Raw genomic sequence first — 24823 nt, 5'->3', positions numbered from 1 at the left:
GGGGAGATCTGTAACATATTTGCAGCATATACAGTGGGGAGAAAAATCAACCGATACATTGTTAAAAAAACAAGGATTTCTGCACCACTCCTCCCGTATGTCAGTGTGCCTGAATGATTCCTTGGTAGAGAACTTAGACATCTTAGTGACTGCCAGGAAGTTCTCCACCAGTGCTCAGTATACGTACAAATTGCTGAGGATTACCTGTAGATCCTATCAAAAGAAATCAGATCGCTTACTTGCTCTTATTTATTGCATTTTCCAATAGACAACCTGCCAGAATTAACGAAAGAGGGAAAACAAAGAGAAAAAAAAATCACACAGGTATATCCAGAATGACATATTAGAGCAACAGTAGTAGCATCATTTTAAGTACAAATCTGAGCATGGTCGGTATAGGGGCTGTTCGATTATAGTCAAGAGGTGATGGTATATCAAGAGGCAGTGCTCAAGGGAAGAGTGCATGTCCAAGCAAGATCGTCACACCGTGCAGTATAAACCTTACATTTCACAGTTTGAAAATAAAAAGAGAGCATCATATCATTACGATTAACCTGTATGTATACGGGTCAGCATATGAAAACGAACAAACATATATGAATTCTGTCTCCTCGGGTGCAGGAGTAAGTAAGAGCAAAGTGGCTGCCAGATGTTTTTAGGCCTTGAGATGGGTGGTTGCAGTGCAGTATAAATGTTGCTTTTAGTGTCACAATATATTAATTCTCTCGTACAGGCCTTAACTGTTGTGGTTGCAGGGCTACCCAAGTGTTTAGAAACTTGTCTTTTGGCAAGGAGAAAAGCGATAGCAGAGAATCGACGAACACCAGCATCCAGTGGTTTAAGATAACCTAACAAAGCGATTAATGGGGAAGGGGGCAACTCTCAGTCAACCATTAAGGCAAGATGGCGAAAGACTTCTCCCCAATATGCTAATATTGGTGTGCAGTTCCACACTAAATGAGAGAAGTCTGCATATTCCGTCGCACATCTAGGGCAACCATGAGATTTAGTGGGGTCCACCTTTGCCAGTAATTTAGGTGTAATGTATGCTCTATGTATATATTTAAGATGTAAAAGCTTGTGGTGATGGTTGCAAGAGATTAGCCGGATTTTCTCACAGCAATAGGCCCATGTCTTATCTGGCAGCGGGTGCCCAAGATCCCCTGCCCATGCCACACGTGCCTCCACACCCACTGGCGACTGGAGTGTAAAGACTAAATGATAGAGTTGGGAAACCTAGTGGATGCTATCAGCAGATATAATGAGAGAGCGGGGGAAAATCCGTCAGTTCCGCTGTACACGCTTGATGTGCGACAGCCATAGAGGCGCGTGTCCTGTCCTATGCAGGAGAAACCTGTCCATCTGGGACACTTCTTGGACTTCTGCAAAATCTGTAATGGATCGCAGTTGAGCGTTTCGGAATAGGTCACCTCAAGTGTACACTTTAGGTGGTTAGGGTTCTTTTGGGAAATGTTTTCGTGGTCAGGGACAGCCATGGGTTGTCCAAGAGCGGAATGTGTTGGAATTTGAGGAGGTCAATATGCAGATAACGACGTAGTTAGTCAGAGGCCCAGTATGTCGTTAGAAGAGTCTGTATTTCAGTGGGTGATCTAGGTAGTCCGTTAGGTATGATAGCTGAGAGGGAATGAGGACGAACCTGTGACCACTCTGGTTTTAGTTATTGCATTCTTGCGTCCAGATGATACCAATAGTACTAAAATTGCACCTGCGCAACGAAATCCAAATACAAGTCCGGGATGCCAAATCCTCCACGCTGATAAGGCATTGTCAATGTCTGTCAACTGATGTGCGGCTGCCCACTGGCCTAAATTAGACTAATAAGCATGCTCCGCAGCGTGTCAAAGAATTAATTCGAGGCACGTGGAATAGGAATATTGAGAACGATATAAAAAGTGGGGCGGTACCACCATTTTAATGATGGTAATTCTTACGGCGATTGACGGGGAGAGGGTGATCCACCCGTCAATTTTTGTCGATAATCATCTCATTTGAGTTTATAATAACTTATTTCCGTCCTCTGGTTAAAACAAGAGTGCAGCTGGACACCTATGAAAGCTTTGTTTAAGCTGTAAGGGCTAGTAAATATTTCACTGAAGCCAATGAGGAATCCAAAGACATCTGATATGCCTATAAAGTCAGACTTTTAGGCGAAGTGAAATTAATCATTCAGTGTAGTCCACACCAATGGGCAGTCCTGAAACCTCTTTTCCTTTTTGTTAAAAGAATCTCTTGGAAAAGAGATTATTCTTTCTACGTTTATCCCATTTCCATATCTATATGCCTCCTTGTCAAAAGAGTACCCACAATCTGAATGTTAAATTAACTGTCAGTGACATTGGGATGCAATCATGCCAGCCAAGCTGCTGCATCGGTCTTCATCACTACTTGTTCTACATTACCATGTTTTCTATAGTACATGGAGAACATCCTCCATTCTGTGTTTTGGCATATTTCCCTATGGCTAAGGTAACATTATCCAGACATGCAATTTACATAGACCTATGCAGAGAGTTTATATGGGCTGCAATATCTAGAAGTGGGTTCACAATTAAAGCCAAGTGTTGCCATTATATTTTGCATAACTTTTTTAACTAGGCCTAAGCTGCCAATGCTGTCGTATCCCTTTTTAAAAACAAATCTTGTTGCTATGGAATCTCCACTTAGTTGAGAGTGGTAAACAACCATGAGTTTTTAGGTTCTTTACCTTTATCCGAGTCTACTTGCCAGCTACTCAGTAATAGCCCAAAAAACCCTTACTTTTTGCCTTCTTTGGGAAAGAATGTATTTGGCAAGAGTAGAGCTCTTTGATCGTAAAATAAAGTTAACCATTGCTGGTACCACTATGTGAAGTTCAGAAAGTGTTGAATCTATATTTGGTGCTTCTACCAGGTGGCAGATAACCTCTTAGTTATTAACTAAAAATGTATCTGCCATCTGGCAGAATCTATGTCCAGCTTTATATTGCAGAACCAGGTAAAAGTCACAGACCTCTTGTTAGTCCCGCTGTCGATCCAAGTTGAGGGCTTGATTTCACTTCCGTGATGGTTCTCATGAGAAGTCTTCGTCACTGTCGAGGTTACCTGGTAAGTCAAAGTCCAAGAGAAAACAGAAAAAGACAAAGCGAGACTCTACTCTATCCCGCCACCTAAAGAGAAGTCATGAGGGCATCAAGGTGCTACTCAATCTCGCTCCCCGTCCTCAAGTGAGGAGCCGATTCCACAGTTGTTTATGTGCTTCGGATCCCTGGGCCATTAGTGACACTGTAGCAGGTCAAGGACTTTTAAGGTGGCCATGCTGCACACATTTGCTGCTCCTCTGGTGCATCCACATGGGTCTCAGTCGGGTTACCATCTGTGGATCCATGTCTCTGGTTCCACACCGATTCTGGTGCAGACTTGCATTCCAGCTCCAAGACCTGTGTGGGTCCCTTCCCCTTCTGGTACTGTGGAGGATCCGGTGCCGACTCAGATGTCTGACCCGAGCTCCAGCTTTTTTCTTGACCCTGTCTGACATTGCAAGATGAATCAGTTTCTATGCACATGGTCCCCTTACCATCTGAGTCTGATCCCCTGCCTTTATTACCACAGAGGCATACTCAGTGGTTTCATTTCCTGTTTGGCTCTGATTCTGACCTAGGCTTGCCACTACCCAGAGATGATGATGGCTGGAATGGGGGTGATTTGCACTCGCAATATGATGATTTCTACATGGACTTACAGGAGGCCAGTGGGCGTTTTTCTTCCCCTCATATAGGGTTGACTTAGCCTGGTAACCCCCCCCTCCCCCAATGGAAAAGAGTGCTTCCTTTGCAGTGTCGATTCAACATGCTGCTGAGGTCCTGGACCTACAGATGCCTTCTTTTGAAGTTTTATAGTCTGATCTGAACCCTTCCTCCCTTTCACGGAAGCCTCACTGACACTTTGATTGGCACTTGGTCTAAGGCTTGTTCTTGTCTGCTGGTAAATAGGCAGGTGGGCCAACACAACAGACCAGCACTGGGCAACCCTGATTTACTTACCGAACCTCCTACTCGATTGATTCTGGTGGTGCGGGCTTTCACCAGAAAGGTGAACCCCACCTCATTTGTACAACCCCTCCACCCCCGACCACAGGGAAGGCTTTCAGAAAACAAATGTTCTCTTGTGCTTTCTTAATATCCCAGCCTTGAGGTCAGTAAATGCTGCTTGACTGCTGGTCCGCTTAGTACACAACCTTTGGGACATGGTCAGCAGGATCTTGCTGGCAGTCCTTGAAGAATTGAGGACCTCCTTTGCTCAAATTATTCAAGGTGGTGAAGATGCTGCTAAATAGGATTTGTGCTTGCCTGGATACTGCATATTGCCTGGGGTGAGCAGTCGGCACCAGTGTGGTGGTTTGTCACCGTGCGTGGATGCGATGTACAGACAATGTGCAGGCATCCCTTATGGGTTTTCCTTTCGATAGTTCATGGCTATGCGGCAACAAAGCTGATACAGCCTTATAACACTGTAAGAATAGTTTGGTTGCGCCTCCCTCCTTGGGCCTTTTATCCCTTTCAAGACTCTTTCCTCACCAGTTTTGGGGCTTCCAAAGCTAATCCAGGGGGCTACCATCCAGGTACTGCCAGTCTCCCCAGCCCCCACTGTAGTTACCCCAGTCCTTTCGTGGCTAGGAATGGGTATCCAGCAAGCAATGTGCCGGTCCCCAAAGGCATTGGTCCTCCCAATACCCCTCTCTTGCAGCAGCTTCAAAGCTGCTTTAGTTTGCCCTTAGTGGTCCATAACCATGCTGTGGGAGGCAAGAACCAGTTCTTAATTTGTGAAGCAATAAGTACCTGGACCACAGCATTCTGCTTCACCCATTACACTACTAGCCCTCCACGACCAAGGACCCGCTTACATGAACCACTGCCTGAATTTCAACCAACCTCCCAGAAACCTCCGCCCACCTCACCCTTGTACAGATACCACGCATCTGCGGCTGCCGCACCAGAAGACGCTCCTCCCACCTCGCCTCAGAGTACTAGAACACCCTTCCCCTCCACACTTCACCCTTGCTGACCCACTTCAGGAAGGGACTCAAGAACCTGACTCTTCGACTGATACCCACAGCCAAGTGCCTGGATACCCTCTCGGGTGATACGCCACGCTAAAAAAAAATACCGCTGGATTGATTGACAATTCAGACTTTTTATTCATTAAAAATAACTAATACCTGCCACCACGCTATTTTCATAGCTTTGGGGGGTAGTTATTAGCCATTTTTAATGTATATAGAATTATTAAACAACTATTGTAGTGTTCATCGCAAAATTGGATAAACATTGCCACCATGTGGCTGACTGTTATATGTCCCAGTGTTGACATTTAAATGTCAATGCCAAGTACTGGAAACCACTGGCTTAAATTAAGCACTGAATACTTTCTCCCAGGATGCCGATCCATCACATCCAATAGATGGCTCCTCCAACGCTTCAGCATGGCTTGCCCTACTGTTTCTTTCTGCCCCACCGCATCTTCTGCACACATCAGAATGGCTCTTAGAGGAGCACATGTCCATTCTCATATAGTAGGTAGAAGCTTTTACTCTCTATTTTCTTGTCCCAAACACAAATAGAAGGCTTTGGATCATCCTAGATTTTTTCTCTTTAAATGTCTTCCTGTGGGAAGGAAGAATCCTTGGTGCTTATGCTACTCCAGGTTCTATCGGTCCTGGATCTGGGAGACAGGATGGCAGCCTCAGACCCGTGGTTTGTGTATTTTCATATACTTTGCCTGTTCTGTCATCCCACAAATGTTACCTGTAGTTCCAAGTTGTCCAAGAGTATTTTGAGTTTGACATGCTTCTCTTCATTCTCGCTAGTGCCCATTGGGTGTTCATGAAAGTGATGATGATGGCTGCCCCCCATCTTAGGGGGCTGGGGATACCAGTTTTCCCCTATCTTGAATTCTGGCTGTTGAAGGTGGGCTTGCCACAGTTAGTGGGAGATCACCTCCAGTCACTGGTAGACGTCTTAACATCGCTGTTCCGCGCTTAAGTCCCACATGACTCGTTTGCAGAGGCTTCCCTTTATAGGGGTATCTAGGATGCAATGTAGTTCATGGCCTTTCCTATGCTGCAACGAAAGCAGGACCTTTGAGCTATGATCCTTAAGTTTCAGACTTTGTCATGAATCTCAGTGAGAGCAGCTCTGAGGGTTTTTGGCCTGTTAGCCATTTGCGTTCTGGTTGTTGAATATGCCAGGTGGCATATGTATGCAATCTGCTGTGCTGGCTGCTCAACTGCATTTGGACAAGCGCTAGATACCTGTCCATTCAGTGACTGATGTGTCGCTGCTGGTTTGGGGAGGTCATCTGGGAGAGGTGGAGATCAAAGCACTCTGGTCTTTGGCAGAAACCTGGTACCAAGTCAGTCTAGTGGAATTGTGGGGTATTCGTTTCGCACTGAAGGCCCTCCTACTGTCCATCAAGGGGAAACTGGTGCAGGTTTTCAGGGACAACACCACTGCCATGTGGTACTGCAACAAGCAGGGCAGAGCATAGAGGGGTCCTGTGCCAAATAGCTCTGTACCAAATAGCTCTGTACCTTTGGAGTTGAATGTTGCATCAGGGCATCTCCCTGATTATGAACCACTTGGGGGAATATTTACATACCAGGACGGACAAGCTCTGCAGGTGGTGTACGGCAGATCACATATGGCATCTGAATTCTGGGTTGCACAGCGAATATTCTGAAAGTAGGGAATATCCGGCTAGATATTTCAGCCACCATTGAGAACACGCAGTGTCAACATTTCTGAGCACTGTAGTTCACACAAAAACTTTCACTAAGAGATGCTTCCCGGCTGGAGTGGAACATGAGGCTCCTGGACCCCTTTCTCTCCTTGCCACTACTGCCCGACTTCTGAAGAAGATCAGGAACGACTGGGCCCAAGTCACCCTAGGGGCTTTGGGATTGGGAAAGCCGAGTGTGATGCCCGAACTTCAGGAAATGAACATTGGCCTCCGATGAGGCTTCCACCTCGGGAAGATCTGTTGCAGCAGTAGGCCAGGGCTCTGCACCTGAACCTGCACACCCTACACCCCCATGGATGGAAATTGAGTTGGCAGCTGACTGCATTGAATGGGAAACAACCTATACAACGCGGTCGTTAGCACGCGATACCTTAACCATGCATCCATTGCCATGCATATGCCTTTACCATGCATTCCTTTACCACACAAGTTTTTACCACGCATATGCCTTTACCACGCATACCTTTACAACAAAAATGTATATCGCATGTAAGTGACACCGCTTTATTTTTCTACATAAATCCCCTGAAAAAAACAAAGGTTACAGAGACGTTGCAGCTAGGTTGACATTTTACCCCCCAAAGAACATAGAAATTCAGCAGTCATAATTATACTTGTGTTAAGAAAATATAGCTCATGGCCTAAAGTTACTTAACAGCACGAGCTATAGTTTATTCAGATAAATATAACTATAACTGCTGAATTTCTATGGTTTTGTGTGGGTAAAACGCCAACCTAACTATAACGTCCTAGTAACCTTTGTGTTTTTCAAGTGAATTTCAGTTTTTTCTAATGTGAAGTAATATATAATTACTGCATGTTACTACAACTCCATACATGGCGAGGTTGGCTACAGTACCAACCATACACCAGGCCCTGCAGGCAATCCCCCCCCACCCCCCCAGCATGCATCCAACCCTGTGCTCAGTGGGTGTATGTTGTGTGAGATTGTATTTTCCCCCAATGGGCTACAGATCAATTTTTTGCCCATGAGGCATCCCTAAGGGACCACTGCATGTGTCTTATGGGGTCAGATTACCTGTATAAAATGGTGGCCGCAATTTTCCTTTCAGGTTGCAGCTAACCAATCAGGGCTTTGCTTTTCCCATGGATATGGGGATACCTGCCGGTGGATCTGCATTCTTAGATAGCTATACATTTCTTTCTTCAATAACTCTCAAGCTACTTAACAGATTTTCACCAAATCAGGAAAAAGTCGCTTTCTGGACCAAAATCTAGTTATCTGCCAAATTTGGTGTAATTCTGTTTAGTGGTTCATGCTGTTATGTTAAAGAAATGCAAAATCCTCATTGACATTCCAATGGGAAAAATCGATTTGGGACCACCCCCCTTTTTCTTGACCAGTCGCCCTGAAATTTCTCAAACAGCATCTAAAGTAACTGGGACACTTGTTTTGAACATTTTGTGAAGATTCGTCAAACAGCGCCAGTTATTAGCAAAACAAAAAATACTTTGTCTATGGGAAAAGTTGGTCTTAACAATAACCATCTACTGGCTATCGCCTGTAAGTTTTATTAATATATATATGTATTGAAAAAAACAAAGGTTACAGGGACGTTATAGTTGGGAAATAAAATTAAAAGAAACTTGGAAATTCACTGAAAAAAAACGTAGGTTACGGTGACGTTCTAGTTAGGCTGACATTTTACTGGTACAAAACCAGTGAGTGATAAGGTGTCTCAGTGAATGTATGGGTGAGTAACTAGGTTGTGAGAATGTCTGCATTAGTCTGTCAGTTGGTGTCAAAGTGGCTGGGTTGGTGAGTGGGTACATGAGTGACTGTATAGGTGATTAATTTGTTGTCTGAGTACCTGTATGGGTGTCTAAACATCTGTGTGGGCAGGTGAGAAGGTGTGTGACTGCCTGCATGGATGGGTGGCTCTATAGGATGATGAGTGCATAGGTGAGGGGCTGTATAGGTGATTGGGTGTGTGTATGGCTATGTCAGTGAATGAATGGATGTGTCGGTGGTATATGGGTGAGTAACTGCATATATGAAAGGCAGTATAGGTGGGTGTTGGAATATATGAGTGACTGTGTGAGTGAGGGATTGTGTTAGTGGCTGTATGGGTCAGTGTGTGCTTGTCGGTCACTGTATAGGTGAGTGAGTATGTGTTAGTATCTGTATGAGTAAGTGAGTGGGTGTGTGTGTGTATCCGTATGGGTGAGTAAGTGGCTGTATGATTGAGTGTACGGGTGAGTGAGTAGGTGTGTGAGTAGCTTTATGAGTGACTGACAGTGTGTGAGTGTCTGTATGGGTGGATATGTCAGTGGCTGTATTAGTGAGTGGGTGTATGAGTGTCTGTATAGGTGAGTGAGTAGATGTGTGTAGACCTATGAATCATTGGGTGGGTGTGTAAGTACTGGTATGGGTGTATCAATGGTTTTGACATTAGTAGTGTGGAAGTTGTAGTGGGTGTATTAATGGTTATTTTGGGGTGTGAGTGAGTGCCTCAGATGCTGTCGATGTCTACAGGATGTCATGAGTAATGTAATATGTCAGGTCATAAGCAGTGCATTGCCGGGCACCAGTTATTAGCTAACTATAACTGCTAAATTTCTCGGATTCTGTTACTAGTAAAATGTCAGCCTAACTATAACGTCCCTGTAACCTTTGTTTTTCCTGTGAATTTTTAAGTTTTTTAAAATGTTAAATTCTAACTATAACGTCCCTGTAACCCTTGTTTTTTTTCCCAGTGAATTTCTAAAGTTTTCTTTATTCTATTCGGGACTCGCGATGACCTCGGAACCGCAACCATTGTAAATATGTTGCACAAAAGCAGGAATTCAATAACCACCACTTCACTCAAAAATTATAACTATATAATTAATTCTAACCATCAGATAAGTCACTATCTACATAACTCTATAAAAACATTTATCAGTCTCTCAATATCTCTATAACGGTGCGTATAAAGGATTCACTGGGTTATTCGAGTGGGTGCAAATGTCTTTGCGTGGAATTGTGACTGGGTATAGAAGTCTGTGAGTGGGTATGTCAGTAGATTCATGATTCTTTCAGCGAGTGGGTGCATAAGTGGGGCTGTGAGTTGGTGTGCGAGTCTCAGTGGGTCTGTGAGTGGGTGTATGAGTCTCAGTGGGTCTGTGAGTGGGGGCATCAATCTCAGTGAGTGTCAGTGGAAGCATAAGTCTCAGTGGGTCTGTTAGTGGGTACATAAGCATGGCAGTGGGTCTGTGAGTGGGTGTATGGGTTTCTGAGTGGATATGTGAATGGGTACATGGGTCTGTGACTGAATCTATGAGTGGGTGCATAAGTGTCTGAGTGGGTCTGTGAGTGGGTTTATCAGTCTTTGACTGGTTCTGTACCTGGGTACATGAGTCTTTGAGTGGGTACATCAATCTCTCAGTGAGTGTGTCAGTGGAAGCATACATCTCTCTGGGTCTGTGAGTGGGTGTGTATGCATGTGAGTGGGTCTGTGATTGGATGTATGAGTCTCTGAATGGGTTTGTGAATGGGTACCTGACTCTGACTGGATCTATGTGTGGGGTCATAAGTGTTGAGTGGGTCCATCTATCACTGGGTGATTCAGTGGAAGAAAACGTCTCTTAGTGGGTCTGTTAGTCAGTGTCTGAGTGAGTCTCTGACTAGGTGCAAGAGTCTGAGTGGGTCTGTGAGTGAGTGCATCAATCTCAGTGGGTGTGTGAGTGGAAGCATAGGTCTCTCACTGGGTCTGAGTCTGTGAGGGGGTGCCTAAGGGTCTGAGTGGGTTTGTGAGTGGGTACATGAGTATTTGATTGCATTTCAGAGTGGGTGCCTGAGCCTCTGAATACTTATGTCAGTACACACATGGGTGTTTGAGGGAGTCTGTGAGTGGGTGCAGTAGTGTCTGAGTGGGTATGTGAATGGGTTTATAAGTGCCTGAGTGAGTTTGTAAATGCGCACATGAGTCTGTAACCGTGACCGGTAAGTGTGTACAAATATATCTATTTTGATATTTCCACCAATATTCGCGATGTTGCTGCAATAGTCGCGATGTCCCTGCAATGGTATACCGGGGGCCGCCCTGGCACACGCCAGAACTTTTTTAAAAGTAATATTTAATAAACAAAAACATGCTTATAAGAGAACATTTTAGCTTTTTTCAGATTTGAAAAATATAGCCACTCAGTCCATTTAAAGCCTCCATAGTTCTGACTAAAAAACACCACTGCTAATGCATTTTTTTTGTAAAATAAATATATAATGGGAAATTTTAGACACTGTTGGGTTTGATGCACACAGCGCCAGTCTGAGGCAGCCCCATTACGAGTTGAGAAGCTGCCAGCCTTCCCATAATGTACTGGCTCTAGTTTGTTTTTCAGCTCACTGAGGAGCCTTCGGTAGGCTAAGTTTAAGTTCACACACCATCAGTTCACATTTTCCTTTCCCACATTTTTCATGCTGTTTTCTGATGTTTATCTCTTTACCCCTTCCTTAGAAACACAATACTGGCTCTTTTTGACAGATGAACCATAACACAAAAAAAAGCTTAGGAAGTATGTTGTGTCCACGGCATTAACCCCAGTGGAGATAAGCATACCATTCTGATGTCAAACACATGGATGAGGATCTTGAATAGAGTCCTCAACATACTTCATAAGCATTTTTTTGTATGTTATGGTTCACTTGCCTTGATTATGTGTGCTGACATTGGGAGGCTAAGTGAACCTACCGTCCTTACGTCTTCTTCCCTCTTCTGATTTGTTTTTGTCTCTGTGACCGGTGTCCATCATGTGGAGATGACCAAAATATGTGTCCTCTTTCTTCTGGCTTCGTACCCTTTCTAGATGTGAAAAATATTCTTGGAGATGTCATAAAGGATCAGGGAGGGTGTTAAACAGTTGGGCGAGTCCAACAGTGAGAGGCTGGATACCAGCTTCTAGTGAAATGGTCGGGTCCTGGCTGTGCATAGTTAATGAACGACCTTCAAAGGAGCATAAACCACTTCCTGAGGAGGTCCAGGCCTTGTCATGGTGGAGAATGAATAATGGCAATCCAGGGATCAAGATGGCTTTACTTTGCCCGGTATGGCATTGCTTTTATTAATGATTAGCCTCCTGACACCAGTGCTGGCTCCAGTATCAATCCCACCTGCAGTGTTGTCAAGGCTTGTTCTGTAAATAAATATATCTGCTCTGGCTCAAATCTGATTCTTCCCCTCCCCCATCTTAATAATGATAAATAAGACTAAAAAGCACATGCATCACTGTTTTATCGAAAAACCTTAGAAGGAGTGACACTTTCACCGTTTAAGTTAAAAAAGGTCGCAGAGCTCTCTCTCATGCTTCCCTTGAAGAGCGCCTTCTTCCTCCATGGACATGGGCTCTTACTCAACTTAGACTCCAGATTCCCCTACTCGTATTGTATGTCCATTGGGTGACTGCATTCATTTTTAAAAAAAGCAACAAATAAAACTGCTAGCAAGCTTAATACTGCAGATTCATCTCTGAGAGACATGCAAGACATCCATAACTGCTACCGAAACACCTACTGGCTCTAGGATAATACATGCTTTCCTGACATAGGCATCTGTGAAACCAGTGAAAAATTGCCAAAAGGAAAAAAAACCAGACACCTGATCCTGATAGATTCATCTTGCTGGATAAACTTCCCCTGTATTATTTGCTGATTTTGGAGCATGACAATGCTAAAGGACATGTGGCTTAACCTCCTTTGCTTGCTAAATTGATTGTTTAGTAAGGGGCAATAGAGAGGAGTTCAAGGCGATCCAAAAGAAGAGATGGTGCCTTCCGAATAATCAGCGCTGTCCAGAACAGTGCCTATTAGGCTGCCTGTGATATGTGTTGTAATCTTTCTACGAGATGCTGCCCTTGGCTTCGGCTCACCTTCTTCATTCCACAGGCGCAGCAAAAGATTCTTGCTTTGCCTTTCCTTCGCTCCTCTCATTTTGGTTTTCATGTACATGAAAACGGATATTGAGACACTGAACTCTGTTGGACTAGACAGGAGAAATAGTCCTTAAGGTACAGCTTAAAGGATTGTATTGATGACACAAACACTGTTATTCCCTTTTTAGAAAAGGAAATAATAGCTGCAGTGACAATAATATATCAGTTGTAGCAATAGCTACTTTCAGAAATAAAAACATAGCCAGGGAGAGAAGTTCTCTTAAAAATCTTGCACAGCTGCAGGATAAGCTCCACCTACAAAACAATTACTCCCTCCAACTCTGACCAGCACTCCAGTGGGGGGATCATTTCCAAACATTGCCAAGCTCAATCTTGTGAAGATGAATACAAAAGGCACTTTTTAGAAGAACAGGAGTGAGTGCTATATACCAAATTCCTACAAGAAATCCTTTGTGCCTGTGATGGACCACATATTGACCTGTGCGCCACAAGAAGAAACTCAAAATTACACACCTTTGTGACCAGGTTTTTGGTATCCATATCTATTAGGAATGCTATTTTGTTACACTACACTTTACCTCTGATTCCCTTGATCCCCAATGTGATTTCTAATGTGATGTGATACAACCTGTCTATGACCCAGTCAACTTGGGCTAGTCGAAACTGTAGTAGATCTTCTATATATGTTGTTTCAACCTCTTTTCAGACCTTTTTTCCATGATGTCTGGCAAGGTCCTCAACCTCAGCTTTTAGTTGCTGAGCTTTGCGACCTGGCTTTTGAGTACCTACGGTATGGCCATCTGGTGGTGCCAAATGATTGTATGAACATATGGAAAAAGTCTAAATTACCTTTTACTCTTGCTTCATGTGCCTTCATGTAGAAGTGGTTCTGCATATGGTGTCTCGAGAAGCAGGCAGTCCCCAGTACTTGGCAGGAGAAGATTAAATATCTTCATTATTTGACAAAGTCTGACATTCATTTCATCACTCTTCATAGTAAAAGTCTGACTCTGCAATCTTTTTTCACCAGCCCTGTGATTAAGGATTTCCTGAAAGGTCTGAAGACAAATAAATGGGCTCTTTTAATGATCTCTTCCATAAAGCAGATCCACAACATTCGTCATGAAAGATAGTTTTCCTTGTGCCAGTTACTTCAGCCAGATGGTGTTCTAATCTGTACAAGTCACTTTTCATTCATTCAGTTATTTTGGAATTCCAAAGTAATAAATCTCTTCCGTTTACTACTTTCTGTCTGGACCCTCCTCCATAGCAGAAAGCTCTTTTCATGACCAAAGACCATAGGCAGACCAAAAAGTAATTGTTAAACTATTCAGCCGTCCATTTGAGACAGAATTGTTTTTCTTTGTTAAAATCTGCAGACCGCAGCAGATGATGCATTATGTGGCTAATGCGGCAAATTCAGAATAATGGTTAAAAATACTGCAGCCGCAAAACCTCATACCTAGCTAGTAGCCCTGCCAATATAGCACTCGACCCATAAGCAATATCTAGATGGATAGTCTGGTGCATTAGTATTCACTTCCAAAAGGCGAACAGACCCTTACCACCTAAGCCCAATTCCTACTGCCCTTTGAGAGAGAGGAAGCGCATGAAGCAGAGAAGTAAATTGGGTGGAGGCAGGTACACTGCTGTCAATAGAGATATCCCTACCAGACATTTGCGAGCAGAAAGCTGGAGATTAGTTAATAAATGTGCCAAGCAATGTTTTATTGATTCAGATTCCAATTGGCATGCTCTAATGGTCATGCTTCCCTGCATAACATGTTTTCCCTAAGGGAGAGGTTGACCTTGTGCCTATGCTCTGATCCAGAGTTGGGATCAGAATGCACAAACTAGCTTTGTACTCTTTGCTACTGTTTATGTATGTCAGAGTCAATCCCATGACAGAGATGGAAAGATACTTTCTCTCGGGGTTATTTTATCTGAGTCTGTAAACGGCCTCTTGCTTCTCAGTCTCCAAACGTTGCGTTGGAAAATTCAAAAGTGCATTGATCCTTCACCCTCGATCTCTAAAAACAAAAGTCCTCAGTGACTCTGCACGATAGACTGGAGTCTAGTTGAATTCATAAACTGGCAGGCTTTTTGATTAGAGCTTATTGGAATCTACATTTTCCCTTTTGTTTTTTAGTTTTCTAAATAGTAAAAACAATTGCCTCGTCACCCAAATGTAAGTTAATTATTGTTACTTTAAAGCAAAATTTTATTTTAAAAAGTTTTCCAGGATATTGCTTTCATGGGGAGGAACTACTGGATTTAGAGAAAATAGTCATGACCTAGAACAAGGATTAGATGTATGCAACTTTTCTGTCAACATCATGAGTCATGAATTGTTCTTGACAAGAATCTTGGTTTCTGGTCTACAATTAATGCATAGTCTTTGGCTTCTAGGTACCTTGTCCTCTTCTTCATTATGAGCCATGCATTGTTACGATTCAGAGTATTCTAGTAACATCTTAGGGTGCTTTTAAAAAAACAACATTCACATTGGAGTTATTGCTATGTAATCATTATGGTAGATTATAATAGTACACTCTATCAAGCCCTGACTCTCTCATAGTCAAACTTTTGCTTGTGCTAAATGTGGCAACTCGCTTTATTGTTACAAGGCGTGTTGCCACATTTTGCAGTCAGGTTTTGATGAGATGCCACAGATGTTCAAATCTGTTTCCTTCCAGTGTATGAGAGGAAGATTTAACATGCCTGTACTCGTTTTCAAATTAATCTCAGAAGCCACACCTACTTTGAAAATGCTATTTCACCCAAGTGTCTTGAAATTGCTTTATCGAGTAACCTTTTTCTGACTACCCAAGATTTAATTAATTATCTTCGAGATTGCCCACCTTTTCTGTATATATAGTGGCCCACTGCTTTCTAACTGATTTCTGCACAGTATTTAAGATTATGAAGGCTTTTCTTGAAGACTTGAGCTCTTCCACTGATCGTGGCTTAGAGACCTGTGCAATTTACATCTATAAAAATCCTAATGCAAAGTACTCCTAACTAGTTTTGAAAGATGCAATCTGGAGGGTAGGCATACGATCAATGGGTTACGCACTAGTGTTCTGTAAATGGAGAGAGCCATACAGAGAAGATAATGATGGCTAGCATATTTAGAGTTCTGTGTAAATCCAATGCTGATAAAATCTTATTCCATGACCATTTTTACGAATCCATTGCTGTCAGGTGTTAGCCATTTTAATGTTTTGACCATTAAACACATAAAGGTTTCTGTTTATTTTCTCTTTTAGAAGGAGTGAAGAATTGGAGGAGGCCAAGAAATTGAACCGGGAAGAGACAGAGGTACTTACAGAGATTATTGGTTCTTCTGCTTACTCCAATTGAAAAAGCAATGTGTGATTTTTGGCATGGAGAGTAACAGTATCTAAATGAAGTACCTATGACCTATTGTCTTAAAGCATCGCTCTACATAATGGAACTAAACAAGTTGTCTGCTCTTTCAAAGCCTTCAAACTGCTAGTAGTAGCCTTTGGCAAAAATATTTTTAATATTTAAATTGGACAGAAGAACCAATGTATTGAAGGTAGATATTGAAAGATTCTTCGTGTTACCTAAAAAAAAAAAAACCTTTCATGATAGCCATAAATAACTTTGACGTCCCTTTCAAAAGAGGTAGGTTCATTTTTTCCAAATCTTAGTATCTCAAGGGACTAGCATTTCTCTTTCAGGAAAGAGGTTGGTTCCAATAGAGATTAGTGAGACATCGAAATGAATAGGCATCAAGAAGAAAGCCCATTTTGATGCAGGTGCCAAACCTTGCACATGAACACAATGTCCTTTAGGAAATATGCATTTAAATGTCAAATACAGAGGTTTGGAGCTGATTATGTTAAACTACCTTTTTGTTGTGTTTGTTCTATCCATCTTATTTTCTATAACACAAAGCTGTCTTTCAACAGTGATATAATACCCATTCAGCAAATCACTATCAAAGAAAACAAAACCTACTCCGAACTAAAAAGGAGACGTGTTCTTAAGAGAGAATAAGCAAATGTCTACCTTTACACAACAGTATTGTGAAGTGGGATAAAGAGAATAGCCAAAAAAGCGCTGCAATTATTCCTTTGCAGCAACTTACTGAGTTCATTTAAAGCAGCCAATGGCACTTGCAGTTCATCACCAGGGAATTCTCTCCAATTGATAAAAGGTCTTCATATGTGTGGGAACCTGGAACACATATTTACAAAATATATTTTACAGAAAAAGCATGTCAACTTTTTTTATATAACCAAACCTCCAATTCAACTTAAAAGTACATTTGTCTGAAAACACCACTGCATAATACTGTATACTAAAACTCAAATAGCAAGAAACTGTGTCCTTTATGCTTACCTCAGCAATGCTGTGAAAATTGGTCCCTATCACTTTAAGAACCCTAGGACTCTGCACTATTCCATTATGCCCAACATTGAGACTCGTCGGCAGTTATGATTTTTCCAAGCTAAGAAGAATATCCCAAACCACTCTGCAAGGCTATATTTGTCTAGGAACACCAGTTTTTCGTTTTCTTTTGCTATCACTCTGAGGAGGGAAGGGGAATTTACCCCCCTCTCTTTTCCTCATACTTATGCAACTTTCAGTAGTTAAGTGTACAGCTTCTTGAATTCACTGACACTCCCATTCCTGGTTGAGGTGCTCAATGTCAAGAGGTTCTTCAGAACATTGGTCAATATCAAAATTAATTCATTATATAGAGGTATTCTGATGCCTCAATGTATACGGGTTCTGAAGGGATATTCTGGGTTTTTGCCAAAGCATTTGTCCACTTCAAGAGATGTACATCAACATTGAAAAGATTACCATCACTCAAAGATTCAGCATCTTTCATGAATGCTGGGTCATTGTCAGCTCAGAAGATACTGAGAAGAATGCTCCCCCTCCAACATCCTGAGAGGGATGATGTGGTTGATATTGAATCTGATGAAGAAGAAACTGTGGCCCAGCCTCCTGCTTCAGCTACGTTGCTGCCAAGTGCTCAACATTGGCCCCTGAGATTCCTGTCCTAATGACAGTTGTTTATCCTTCTACCACTGGACACCTTCCACTGCAGCAGCCGAATCAAATATAGGCCCCATCTATGACAGAAAATCTCAAGATTCTTCTCGTAGCACACCAGGTGCAGTGCACTCTCGAGACTGGAATGGGTCCCCTTCAAGGTCACTGAAAAGTAGTGTAATGATTTGGACTCCAAGGGCTGTTCTCATCATAGAAACCTACGACACTCACCGAGTGAGTTGCCTAGTCCAAGAAGTATGCGATTGCACAGTCCTATTTTGCACATTTCTGATGCAAAGATTCATACCATCTCCTTTACAGATTGATGTGGGCTTTCCCAGTCTAATAGGAATATTCTCAGTCAAGGGTTTTGCCCATTGATGACTTTGTCTACTTTCACAAACTGACCAATAGAGCTGCAGAGAAGTTGAGTATTGAAAGTACATCTCCTGAGGGAAACTATTCAAACAAAGCCTCCTGCTTGCCCAATAGTTATTTGCTTCCTGGACTTTTTTGACCAATGATACCGTTTTATTAACCCTTTCTCGTGGTTTAAAAAAAAAAGACTAATCCTGCAAAATCAGGCCCAAAATTCCTTACTGAAGATCCTTAAACAGACTTTTTGGTAGTTGTGACCACCAACCAGAGAAAGAGAGTAGAAAATTGTATACTTTAGGAAGAAAGGTGTTCCAGACATCTGTTGGGGTTGTCAGGGTTGCAAGTTCGTACACCTTCATCAGTCAATATAATAATTAAAGAAGGCATATACTATCTTCTGGCAATCTTATTGAGCTGACAAACAATGCAGCTTGCTTATCCATTAGATTCTCTTCATGGATACGTTTAATATCTCAGACCCCTGAAGAAAAATGGAAAATTGTATAGCTAACATTTAATAGATCCTTTAGGTTGATGGGAATTTTGGGTCTTAAGCTGATGAAACAAATCAAGAAAATAAAAAATGTGAAGCAGAAATCTTAAGGTCAGTAGGGTTAGAATAGAGAAAGAAGAGCATTTTCATAGTTGTGGCAAGGCCAAACAACATGAATATACCTCAATCTAGAACAGGTGGCTCTAGGAGCAGAAATAGCAACAAACTCAGTCTGCTCAATGTCAGAAGTCTTTCTGAGGTAGAAGGGAGGAAAATCTCCTATTTTTCTCCCTGCTGGGCGGGAGCATATCCTGCTATCTTCTGGCATGGCATAAGGTTACAAAGAGTTTGTGGCTGCTAAATATCATGCAAAAATCGTTTTTTCTTCTCTTCCACAAACCCCACCAAAGCGGAAGAACCCAGCTTTGCTTGATCAGCTGATTCAAGAAACAAGATGCATGTTGGATACGAATGCTATAGAATCAGTTCTAAAATGTCATTGGAACATAGGAGTTTGCTCCATCAGCTTTCTGATTAGGAACGGGAAATCCAAAATGAGGTCAAGAAGGCAAAATTCTGGTATGTTTGTGGTTCAACAAATTATCCCACTTCTCCAACAAGGGATCTGATTATATGCTTTGGATCTGAAGTCTGCTTTTTGGGCGCAAGTGCTACCGTTACAAGGTAATGCCTTATGGACAAAAATCTGTTCCCAGACCATTCTCAAAAAGCATGGCAGTGGTACTGTCTTTATTACACAGAAATTGAGTCTTTATTATCTGGAAGATTGGCTGATCAAGGCAGAGTAAAGATTTCTGCTGATTCTCCAGGTTATAGTTGATCATCTTCAAGATCTGGGTTTGCACATCTGCTTCAAGAAGACAACACTCAAACCTACTGAATTGACCCAATACTTGGAAGTGGTTCAAGACACAAGGTTAGGTAGAGTGCCGTTTTCAGTGAGCACTGAAATGCCTTCAACTGCATTTAATTCAATCTTCTCCAGTCAAACAGTTGTTTTCCCTCTTGAGCTTTTTGACCTCTTGTAGTTATCTGGTAGGAGAAGTAAGACTACTATAACACTGCTACTGTACTGTCTCAGGGATCAGTGGTGCTAGAAGTTAGAAAATTGGGATGACAAAATGCAAGATTTTGAGAGTTTTGCATTCCCTCAAGTGAAGGTGTGGGTGTGAGAAGTTGGCCTGATGTATGATGTCACTAGTTCTAGTGTACACCTTATATCAGTCCAAACAACCCTTATGGTGATTGGTTGTAAAGTCAACCTTCTAGACCAGCTATCCTAGTGGTAGCATGGACAAGAGCAGTCTTAGGCTAAACTCTGAATGGCATGTGAAGCCAGCTGTGATACCATATATAATCCCTTAAATACCAAATGAAAGGACACCACAACAAATATATATATAAAATAAAGTGTATTTATTTTAGTCAAACCCTCAGCACTCTTTATGAGATTAGAGGTAAGTACAACACAGTCTTATTTATGCATACATTAAGTCACACAGGTAAGTAATACAGTTAGGCCCTAGGGGCCACGCAAACCATATACTAAGTAAGTGGTATAAGGACCACTGTCACGGAAATAGGATAGGCCTAGGCCTAGGGAATCGCTGGGGCTACACTGTACTAGCAATAGTTAGGAAGTGGGAGGCCCACGGGATTCAGGTGCAGAGTGGAAACACTCACGCGTAATGCGTAAAAGTCGATAGAAGTAGTAGATGTTAGCAATTAACAGTTTAAGGACACTTCTAAAGCAGCTAGAGAGTCGAGACTCGGAAACTAGACCCTAAGATAGTCACTACCCTTGTGAGCACCGAAGTACCCAAGTTACCTAGCCCACGGGCTGCGGGTGCATAGGTGTGAACTTGCGTCGGGTTTCGTCGTGGACTTCTATGGATGCCTGAAGGAAAGTTGCTGACAGGCAGTCAGTGAAGAGTGTCCGGTGGATCCCAAGGCTGGGATCAAGAAGAGAGGAGACCTGCAAGCAGAAGGGACAGATTCAAGGTCACTAGCCAGTGACCACGTGGAACCAGGAAGGAACCAGGCGATGTCGTGAAGATTGCAGGTGAAGGTGAAGCTTGTCGCTGCAGCCACGAGGACCAGGGAACGTCGAGGACGACCAGGACCCGGAGGCGAGCTGTCCCACGAAGGCTCTTGCTGTCGGCGGCGTCGAAGTTGGACTAGGACTCACCAAGCCTTGGCAAGCGGAACCCACGAAGAACGGAGGACTTGCTTCTGGTGCAGACCAGGAAGGTCTGGGGTGCTTCTCTTTTGCAAGGAAGCGGGAGCCAGTCTGGAGGAGCCAAACCAGCAGTGAAGATGTCTGGATGCGTCGTCACAAAGGCCACTAGCCAACGGGCAAGCAACCGGACAGGCGCGGCAAGCAGGAAAATGCAGAAGGGCCCCACGCAGGACTCGTGGAGTGTGGGGGGCTGATCTTCGGTGTAGATGGTGCTTGGGGTTGGGGCTTCTCAATCCCCGGTGCACAACTTCGAGGGTGCCTCAGAAGCTGCGCTGGAAGATACTCGCCACTTTTCCCAGGTAGCCGGTCCCACGTCTCTCGTCGCCTCCACGGATCTCAGCTCGGCTGTGGATGTGGATCAGGGTCGGAGAAGTCTGGAAGTCAAGGCTCTGGTCGGGCTCTGCAGTCGGTCCCTCGTAGAACTTCAGCAAAGCAAAGGGTAGTCTCTTGATGGTGCCTCTTTGCACAGGCTAGCCACTCCTTGGCCACAAGGGAGATTCTTCAGTCTTCTTCTTTCGTCGAAGGTCCAGAGTTTCTGTTCAAGTTGCAGGTACAGGATAATCTAATCTCCTGGGGCCCAGCTACCACTCTTATCCAAATCTGGGGGGCTGGGTTACCTGCTGGGTCACGCCTTATGGGTAGGACCTGGGAGGGGGGTGGGTACACCCCCTTCCCTTTGTCCAGTTTCGCGCCAGGACTGGGGCTGGAGAGCCCCAGCACCGGTTTGAACTGGACTATGCACAGGACACCTTGTGTGCCCCAGGCATGTCTCATTCTTTTCATCCCTCCCTGCCCCAATACACTAAGGCCTGTCTGGGGTGGTGCTCGCACCTCCCAAGGCAGGAAACCTATTGTCCAAGCCTCCCTTGCCGGGATCACTCCCAGCAGCAGGAGGTCAGACTCGTGTCTGTGGCAGCAGCATCCATTTTGTGATGCTGGGGCTCTGGTTAACTTTAACCGGGTAAGTAGGTTACAACATGTCTTCTCCCTCTAGAAGGGAGGGATAATATCCTCATCCCCAGAAATGGGATGGGGGTATTATTCCAAAGTGTTAGACACCTTACACGACATGTTTCGATAAAGCCAAACCATAGTTACCATAACCGTTTAAGATTATAAGGCACTTTAAGAGTATATGGTAGGCTGTATCATAGAACAGCTATAAGGACATGGTTCCGAAAGCTGCAGACAGGCTCAGCTCATGCTAGAGCACCATCTCACATGTTACCAAGCACTCTGCCTCCAGGATTGTTAAGGCCTGCCATAGGAGTGGCTGATAGGAACACATGTGTCTATATGTAAGTTAGGTATAGGAATACTACACCTAAGCAAGGGGTGATTACACGACCTTGCCCCAGCTGAGTGATCAGCCAGTTGTGTCATAATGGAAGGCCAGGCCAGGGGTGGCATAATACATGCTGCAGCCCCTGGTAGGCCTAGGGTACACCTATGCCCTGGGAACCTAAGGTACACTGTACAGGGGCCAATAAGGTGACCCTATCCAAATGGGTTATGGACCTAAAGTACATAGTATCAATTTAGAGAGAGAACAGCAGGGCTGTGGGTCTGATTAGCAGGCCCACAGCCACATCTAAGTCAAAAACCAGTAAAGCAAAAGCAAAAATTGGGGGTGAACATAGAAAGCAGACCCTACTCTCCTACAGTGGGAGAATCAGTTTATTGACAGATTATGTTTAGTCTGCTGTTTCCGTCACAGACCTTGGTGACCGATGCATCCCTGAGGTGTGAGGTGCTCCCACGGGTTATCTCTTACAATGCAGGGTTTTTGATCTGCAACAGAGAAATTCCATCAGGTTCACACGTGGGAGTTGGGAGCAGTGCATCTGGCACTGCAGTCATTCTTTTCAGTGATCAAGCTAGAGTGTTTTTCTCAGTAAGCCCAGGGCATCTGTAGTTGGTTGTTGGTGAGGGACATTCGTTTTACAGCACTTACATCTTCCAGGTACACAGAACCCCAATTCAGAGAAATTAAGCCCCCATTTGTTAGAACAACATGAATGACATCTTTTAGATGCCAGAGATTTATGTTTTTGCACAAGAAGAAAGCTAAAAATGCCGTGTGCTTCTATGTTTCCGGAACCTCACTCTGCAAGAAATGCTCTCTCCAAAGAACTTCTCTGTGCTGTGCGTCAATCCTTCTTTCCCCAAGTTCAGACAAAGCAATGCCGGTATTTTGATTGCACAAGATGGGCCATGTCAGTGGTGGTACCCAGACCTACTTAAGTTGTCTCTGCTTCCTCACAAGAGACTTTGGATATGACCAGATGTGCTGTCCATGATGTCAGACCGGATTCCACATCTCTGCCTTCAGTGACTGAACTGCACTACTTGATGCCTGCAACTTTGTAGTATCAGCACTTGAAGCTACCCAACAGTTGCTTGGCCATCTTGAGAAAAGGATAGCACTCTTCCACAAAGTCTACATACACAGAGGTTCTGCTTGCCCTGCTAAATCTGGTGTACGGTTTTCCTCAAATAGAGTGTCATTGGCTGACATTGCTGCTTATCATAAGTATTCTTATATATTTATTAAGCTTTTATACATAACAATCTTGAGACACAGTGTTACATCATAACAAAGGCAAGTTGTGCACATGGTGATCAGTTGGTTAAAAGAAAACATACTACACACAGATCAGCTGAAAATTTGTATATCACATTGATTGAATACCCATGTACTGCACTGATTCTCGTTGCACGGTCCCTCCTATCTTTGCAGGAGCGATGCATTGGAAACGTAGGGTCAGGAACCACCTGGTGCCGCGTACTGTGCATCAGGAAAGGGTTAACACAATAAAGCTAACTAGCAGGAGTAGGATCATTGCATTCTCGCGTGTTATCAGTATCATTTGTGTCAGTCTCTCTAGTGGACAGGTATGTTGTGTAAAGCCCCCAGAAGCTTTTGGGCCGACTCCAAGGGGGGGGGGGGAGGGGAGGGAGATCACTGAAGTTTTCAGTCTACGTACTGCAGTACAGCATGTCATGCGACCACTGAGCCATAGTGGGTGTAGGGCCTCGTGACCAACTAATCGCCACTCTGCGCTTCGCTAGCAGCAGTCCCATGTCGACCATCCTCCGCACTATCCTGGGCGTCTGCTTAGAATATCCCAGTAGGGCTAATGCGGGGTCTGGGAGTAGTGTCAAGTAGGTTATTTTTCCCAGTTCGCTAAAAACAGATTCCCAAAATGCGTGTATCCCCGGGCAGGACCAGGCCAAATGTAAGAAGTCTGCAGTCTGCTCGTTGCATCTCTCACAAGCTGGATTATCCCTCAACCCATATTTATGTAGCCTCTCTGGCGTATACTATACTCTGTTCACGTATTTAAAATGGATCAGCCTGTGTCTGCCGTTTAAGGAAATACGCCGTGTACTAGAGCAACAATAAGCCCACATAGGGTCATCTATATTCTTCTGTAAATCCCGCTGCCAGTCTAGCCTGGCTTTGGTGTAATGGTTTGCCCTGTGAGACATTGACAATTTATAAATGTTAGAAACAATCTTGCGGGGCGACTTCGCTTTGATGGTATAAGTCAGTTCCATTAGTTCTTGGGGTACCTGGAGGTCCTCACCTAATATGTTGTGAAGTGCATGTCGCGTTCTGTGAAATTAAAATTGCGGAAGTAGGGTATTAGCGGCAGCTTGATGCTCCAGGTCTTCCCACTTTTTTGCTACACCATTGTGAAATAGGTCTCCAGCAGTCAGGATTTTCAGTGAATTGAGCGCACGTGTGATTCCTCTGTCCCTGCATGGGGGCAACCAGCAGGACCATTCTATTGGCACGGCTGGGGAATACAGGATAGCCCCTGCCTGTAATTGTAGTAAGTGATGCCAGGCATGACATGTCGCATTAATGGAATCAAGGATCCCTGTTCTGCGGTCTATGGCTTTAAATATCATGGCTGGCAGCGGGTCAGCAATGATTGTTTCAATACGGAGATGTGGGATGTCTGG

The 24823-nt window shown here is 43.7% G+C and overlaps 1 protein-coding gene across 3 annotated transcripts in view; it reads left to right on the top strand.

Annotated features, from left to right (window-relative positions):
* The window catches only part of LOC146809690 (C-Jun-amino-terminal kinase-interacting protein 4-like), a 759065-nt gene that overhangs the window by 328173 nt on the left and 406069 nt on the right, over positions 1–24823 (top strand). For all 3 annotated transcript variants that reach the window (XM_085616533.1, XM_085616532.1, XM_085616534.1), the window contains exon 12: positions 15956–16007. In XM_085616533.1, coding sequence (XP_085472659.1) covers positions 15956–16007 — 52 coding nt within the window. The remainder of the gene's footprint in view (positions 1–15955; positions 16008–24823) is intronic.

The sequence above is a fragment of the Triturus cristatus genome, chromosome 7 (assembly GCF_964204655.1).
Source record: "Triturus cristatus chromosome 7, aTriCri1.1, whole genome shotgun sequence".
Taxonomy (NCBI): Eukaryota; Metazoa; Chordata; class Amphibia; order Caudata; family Salamandridae; genus Triturus; species Triturus cristatus.
Note: the sequence above shows the minus strand (reverse complement) of the source record. Positions and strands in the feature narration are given on the sequence as shown.